The sequence below is a fragment of the Otolemur garnettii genome, unplaced genomic scaffold, assembly GCF_000181295.1.
Source record: "Otolemur garnettii isolate 467f Iridium unplaced genomic scaffold, OtoGar3 scaffold00048, whole genome shotgun sequence".
Classification (NCBI taxonomy): Eukaryota; Metazoa; Chordata; class Mammalia; order Primates; family Galagidae; genus Otolemur; species Otolemur garnettii.
This window is the reverse complement of record NW_003852443.1, coordinates 8,163,380-8,170,396: the sequence shown is the minus strand read 5'-3', so window position 1 is coordinate 8,170,396 and position 7,017 is coordinate 8,163,380. Positions and strand designations below refer to the sequence as shown.

The window sequence follows — 7,017 nt, the reverse complement described above, 5'->3', positions numbered from 1 at the left end:
AAAAAAAAAAAGAAAAGAAAAGAAAAAAGAAAAATGCTTGGACCCTCTTAATTAATATTTTGAAATAAAAATAAATATTTAAAAAGGAATACATTTTAACTTTTGCCCTTCTATCTTAACCCTTTCTTTTTTCCCCTGTGAAATTTAACTTTCAAAGACGAAAAAAAAATACCATGCCACAGTTTATGAGGATAAGCTGTTATTAAAAGCTGAGATTAATTTTTTTAATTTGAAAGGCATTTATACTCACTATTAAGTGTTTCTATTTTCACAAGTTATATAAAGTAATTTTTCTTTTCTTTGAGACAGAGTCTCACTATGTCACCCTGGGAAGAGTGCCACACTCAAGCTCACAGCAACCTCAAACTCTTGGGCTTAAGTGATTCTCTTGCCTCAGCCTTTCAGGTAGCTGGGACTATAGGCACCTGCTACAATGCCTGGCTATTTTTGTTGTTGTTGTAGTTGTCATTGTTGTTTAGCAGGCCTGGGCCATGTTCGAACCCACCAGCTCTGGTGCATGTGGCCAGAGCCCTAAGCACTAGGCTACAGGCTGAGAGTAATTTTTCATCAGACATGTATATATAGAATAAAGATGAGCAGTAGCCTTCAAATCTATCTAGAAATAAAAATATTCTTCTAGAGATACTGTCCATGGATGGGGCTCTTAAAGGTGGAAATGCCATGAAATATAGCTGATATATGTCTCAGAAGAGTGAGAGCTCTAATGAATGTATTTATACATATTTTGAGATCATTTTTATGGAATAGAGTGGTTATCTTATTTTGCTGGTGAGAGCAGACAGCCACAAATCCTAGACTTTTTATACGAGCCTCTATTTTCTCCCATTATCCTAACATTATTCATAAACAGTGCTCACTTACTGAATTGCAATTCAGTATTAAGCAATGCTGCCCACAGGCTCCCAAGGGTTTGTGCATTTCTGAAAGCACGGACTTTGGTGTGTCGTTTCATGCACACTTGGAAATGCACGCAACCTCCCCAAGAGGAGCCGTGACCACAGCACTGCTCTACCCTGTTAAGAGCACTTAGACCACAGCAGCTTTCCATTTCTACACAGAAAGCCAGGTCTGCACACTAATTGAACATTTGTTATCAAACCCTTCTTATTTTGAAACTTTGAAGTACCTCTGTGCCCAGGGATTAACTGTCTGGAAAAACGCATTTCTGAGCCCAGGTAATCAAAACGCCACACTACCCCAAATAGACAAGGTGGCTCCAACGAGTCTCTGATGGAGCCGGCACACCCCAGGTCTACCTCGTAAACTCATTTTCATTTCAGATAAAAATGCCTGGCTATGTTTGAGGTTAGAATTTACTCCAGAATATTGTTCCTACTTCTGATGGGTGCAGTGTTGCTTCCAAAGCAACTTCTACTTAAGAATCTGGCTAAGACTGTCATCAAGCACCAAAAACCATGTGATTTGTTTTTCTTTTTTACCGTCAGGAAGCTGACAGCTGGGAAATTATAGAAGGGCTGAAAATAGGCCAAACCAATGTCCAGAAACCAGACAAACATGAAGGCTTTATGCTGAAAAAAAGAAAATGGCCTTTAAAAGGCTGGCACAAGGTAATGTTTTGATCATATTTGGGTTCAGATTGTCTTCATAAATAGGATCTTATTTGCTATCAAGATGTGGGAAACAAAGTATGGTTGTATGTGTAAAACTAATTTTCAAGGACTTTTTCTAACCATATGGGTTGCGATATGGGTTGCAATCTATTATGCCCACCTGGGTCTGAGATCTGTCTTATTTTTATATATCATGTATGTACATGTGTATGTATACGCATATATATGTACATATATAAAAATGCATATATGTATATACACATACATATATATGTATACAGGACAGAAATATTTCCCTGCTATTTAAAATCCAGTTTGTATATACTGTTTCCTATTCTGGTTTTTTAGTTTAAACTAGTATGGATATGTTCTCATTAAACATTCTTCTGAATGAGATATTTTAAATGCAAGAATATGTTCTACTGGATGGATTTATATTATATATCCCACCATTATTGAACCAATTCTGTTTTGCTAGATATGCAGAACGTATCCTATATTTTACTCTTATGATGTTCTAATAAACATCCTTATACATGAACTTCTATTGAGTCCCTTAGGATAAATTCCTAGAATTATTGTTACCAGTGCAAACTAAAGTTGGAAACATTGCTGATCCTTGAAGTTTGCTTATTACTTTTCAAGATGTATAGTTTATTCCTCTGTCTCCTCCCAGTGTTCTTATTCTATCTCCCAGTTTTAATTATGGTGAAAATATTTTTTTTGCATTGTTGCCATTACCTGAGTAGCCAGAATATTCTGTGATGCTAAGGAGGAGAAAGTTGTCCTCCATTCTCAGTTTAAACTCTTTCACAGGCCACATGGTATCTTCTCGGAAATCACTAGAAGAATGTGCCCACCTATGTGTCACCTCCAACATGGACTTTTAGCTAAGGGCAAATGGATTCATTGGCCCAAATGGCTGGTGGTGGCTGCCCAGTAGCTCCAAGAAAGGAGATTGTATGGATTGTAATGTATTTTATGTGTTTTAGGGAAAAGACTTAAAAATTAACAGATGGAAATGTTGTGTCAGTTCTCTGTCTCTGAAAGTGGAATTAAAACAGGCTTCTGGCTAATGTACCCTGTTCATTGTCAGAAACTGTCTCCCCGGCATCTGTGATGCTATCCCAATACTCGGGATCTGTGCCCACCATTGTTTTTCCTTGGGTTTTGGCCAACCACCCATACTCCTTTCTAAGATTACCTTTGCCTTTCATTCTGACCTAACCACTTTGCATTTCCTCAAATTGATCGTCTTGCTAATCTTTCCCCTTAACATCCTACAGGCTATGCCTGTTAAATTCTTTGATAGACAGAAATGGGAAAACAAGAAAAAGAGGTCAAAGAAACAAATTTTATATGAGTTGCTAACTTTAATTTAGCACTCTCAGCTAATTTCAGCAAAACTAGCTTTGATTTGATAGTAACTTGTTGTTGTTGTTGTTGTTGTTGTTGTTGCAGTTTGGCCAGGGCTGGGTTTGAACCCACCACCCTCGGTATATGGGGCCAGTGCTCTACTCACTGAGCCACAGGCGCCTCCCTGATAGTAACTTTCTTTTAGACCATGACCTTGAACATTTTGCAATACTCAAATAATAATAGAAGGGTCTCTCTGCATTGCGTTTTTTCTTGGTCTGTAATACCACTGTATATAATCAAATGTCCACCCATTTGATTATCCAAGTCAAGGGCAACTCAGTTAGCCCTTGACTTGGGTAAGTGTTTTTCATGTGTAGAGATTCTTTCTTACAGTGCTTACTTGTTGTCCCCTCAGAACATGTGTCAAAGGGATTACAGTGGCCTTCTGTGAGTTCTATGCAGGGATCCCAAGCCCTGACTACAGCCACCTCAGCAACTATGAGGTCCTGAATCACATAAAACTTTCAGCAGAGTGATTTTCCAACAACAGATAGAATCTGTGCATCTGTAGAAGAGAGAAGGGTATTGGGCCCATTGTTTGATTGCGTCCTGGGAGCTGTTCTCTTATGAATTGCCCATGGAAGGGAAATCAGCAGCAGAGCGTTTCTCAGTGTTTGTGGAACAAAAATGTCTAAATCCATTCAGACTGGACCAAGAGTATCTTGAGGAGACAGAAATTGCCAAAACCTCACTTCTTTCTTCTTTTTTACCTTGACTATAGTTAGTTCAGAAATAATTTTAATTCCCTTTACTAATACTGGAATGGAAACATTTTGCTAAGTAGACATACAAGCATATTGGTAAGGCCACAAAGTTTCTAGATAATTCATTATTCATACATGCAGTCCACTGGTCCTGTAGTGAGCATTTTCAGGAATTGTCCATGGTATTCAGAGAGAATTCAGAAGTTTCCTCCATGGTGAAAAATCCCCTACAGAATGGTATAGAGCTCTTCAGGAATCACTGTGACCTAACCCAGGTTATACTTGTTTCTCACTGTCAAAGCCATCCCAGCATGGCTTATTCAGAAGGTCTCACTGCAGGTCCTGAGATTCCTTCCCTCTTAAAAGAAAAGTGCTGGTGAAAAGCTCCATCCTCATTGTGCTATATGTAAAACAACTCTAGGACCGGAGCTCTGATTTCTTTACCATTTAATGTGACTGACCATGGCCAGATGCACTGAATCCAGATGCATTAAACTATATTAACTGATAATTGCTGAGCAATGTTAGACCAACATTTGCGAATGGTTTGTGTAACTGAGGGGTGTTTGGTTCTTGCAGCGTTTCTTTGTCCTGGATAATGGAATGTTAAAGTATTCAAAGGCACCACTTGATGTAAGTAGCACAGAAGACATGTTTCAAAGATTGATTTAAGGTTCTGCTCAAAGTGAGTAAACACTGAAATTGTATAAGCCTTATGCTGTAGTTAACAGCTTTGTGCATATCTGTGCCTGTAACATTTCACAAGCTATCAAATTTCCATGTTCCACAGAAGGTGTGTTTTGTGCTTGTCTCAACAGAGCACAAAATCTCCACCTACCACATGAAGATTTAATTTAACAATTTTAATGTATGTTATTAAAAACAGGAGCTTAAACCTAAAAAGTGACACATCAGTAAAATCACCCTTTCTCTCTTGGAGAGAAAATGCAAATGGGCTTTTTCCTTCCTCTCTCAGGAAACTCTGATTTATGTGTGCTTTTTTGAGACTTAAAGTAATCTTTCTTCTTGTCAATGTCCTTTTAGAACTCTCTGAACGATCTTCATTTCTGTTTGCAGTATCTTTTTACCTGGGGATTCCCAAGTCACTAAAATTATTTTTCTTTAGTATATAAAGTAGTAGTTGGCATATAAAACTGGAAAGTTGCTTTGTTCTCATTGTGATATAAGGAAAATAACAGAGGACTCAGCTTTCCATTCTGTCCCTATCTCTGCCATTGAACCTGCTATGTCCTTGATCAGAAAAGCAGCCAGAAGGAAGAGCTGCTCCCTGCTCTCTGGTCCCAGCTGCCTAATTCTGCCCCAGCAGCTGTCTTCCAGCTGATTACTCGGGACGTTCTGGGCTATAGGTCAAAGACTGACCACAGTTATTTTCAGAACCACTAAAGATGTCTCTTCGAGGGGATATAAACTGTGCAGTTGAGAATTATGAAGAACTGGCATTACTTTTGATGCCAAAAACAGAAACAGGATCACATTAATCTAAAATTTAAAAGAAGAACAGGAACAAAAATAAGATTAATAGTCTTACTTATTGTAATTGATGTGACGTCACTGCAGCTTCAACCATCCTCTGTTTAAGAACCTTAACCTCAGAGCCTTAACGTTTTTCTCTTTGTCAAAGAAGTGTAGTATTCTGCTTCCCATAGATAAATTAAAGATTACCTTGAATTCACTTAAATTCAGTACAGAGACACATCAAATATGTATCCTTCCAGCCTATTTACCAGTCTCTTAATTTCAGATTCAAAAAGGGAAGGTCCACGGGAGCATAGATGTTGGACTCTCGGTCATGTCAATTAAAAAGAAAGCTCGAAGAATAGACCTTGACACAGAAGAACACATCTATCATTTGAAGGTGAAATCATTTTTCAACAGTTTCTCTGCCATTACAAGGGAAATCATGTGCCTATGCCTGTGCCCCCACAGCAGTGGTAAACAAGAGACTGATTTTATAATCACCTTCTCCTTTGCTCATTGTTTTAGGTGAAATCCCAGGACTGGTTTGACGCATGGGTCTCCAAACTGCGCCATCATCGGTTATATCGTCAGAATGAAATTGTAAGGTCACCAAGAGATGCCAGCTTTCACATATTTCCTTCAACCTCCACGGCTGAATCCTCCCCAGCTGCTAATGTTTCCGTTGTGGATGGAAAGGTCTGACTTTGTCCTATAAAGCCTGGAAATTGCTTAGAAAATTATGCAAATGCACGATTGAGTGTCATTTGAAAAAACCAAATGAGACAGTTATCTTTGTAAAACCTGGTGCTCCAAAGACAACAGTGACATTGTCGTCAAGGTTAATCACAAGTATAGATTAGGCAGTGATCTCTTGTAGATCACCAAAACAATTAGTGGTTACTTTTACTTTCAATGAATGAACTATATGCTACTTTTATTTGTAAGAATATTAGGAAGAAAGAAAACATTTGTTTAATCAGCACCCAGAAATCAGATATCTTCCTGGGTGCCGAAGTCTTGGAAATGAAACTTGCTTTCTTGCCTTGAGCTTGTACATGTATGTACACATGACCCAGAGAGAAGCTATTAAACTTCCCCATAACATTAATGCAGTTGAGCCCAAGAATGGGACAATAATATAAGTAGTAGCCTATCTGAGTGGCCAGCCACTGTGCTAAGCTTGTGACACTCTTTCATCTCTAATCTTTCACATGGCCAAAGTTCAGAGACTATAGTTTTTCTGGAACTGGCCTAGCCATTAAAAACAGTTGGGCCTAGATCTGAATCTACATCTCTTGTTTCCAACATCAGTGCCCTTTCTATGACACCAGGTGCCAGTAAGAGAGGCTGAAGTTGTTCTTTGAGCTGAAATAGAAGTTCTTTTTTGGCAAGGCTCAGTGGCTCATGCTTATAATCCCAGCACTCTGGGAGGCTGCGGCAAGTGGATTGCTTGAGCTCAGGAGTTTGAGACCAGCCTGAGCAAGAGTGTGGCCACATCTCTACTAAAAATAGGAAAAAGCTGGGCGTTGTGGTGGGCACCTGTAGTCCCAGCTACTTTGGAAGCTGAGGCAAGAAGATTGCTCAAGCCCAAGAGTTCGAGGTTGCTGTGAGCTATGATGCCACAGCACTCTACCCAGACAGAATAACATTCTGTCTCGAAAATATAATAACAGAGAGAGTTCCTTTTCTGTGTTGATATAAAGCTAGAGGTGTTGCTTGTTAAAAAGCTGAGGTTAAGGCTCGGCACCTGCGGCTCAAGTGGCTAAGGTGCCAGCCACATACACCTAAGGTGGTGGGTTCGAATCCAGCCCAGGCCTACCAAA

At 39.2% G+C, this 7,017-nt stretch overlaps 1 protein-coding gene across 4 annotated transcripts in view; it reads left to right on the top strand.

The window, feature by feature from the left end:
• The window catches only part of OSBPL6 (oxysterol binding protein like 6), a 115,583-nt gene that overhangs the window by 49,294 nt on the left and 59,272 nt on the right, over positions 1 to 7,017 (top strand). For all 4 annotated transcript variants that reach the window (XM_012806191.2, XM_003791484.3, XM_003791483.3 and 1 more), the window contains 4 exons: positions 1,467 to 1,589; positions 4,295 to 4,348; positions 5,478 to 5,591; positions 5,720 to 5,890. In XM_012806191.2, the coding sequence (XP_012661645.1) occupies positions 1,467 to 1,589; positions 4,295 to 4,348; positions 5,478 to 5,591; positions 5,720 to 5,890 (462 nt within the window). The remainder of the gene's footprint in view (positions 1 to 1,466; positions 1,590 to 4,294; positions 4,349 to 5,477; positions 5,592 to 5,719; positions 5,891 to 7,017) is intronic.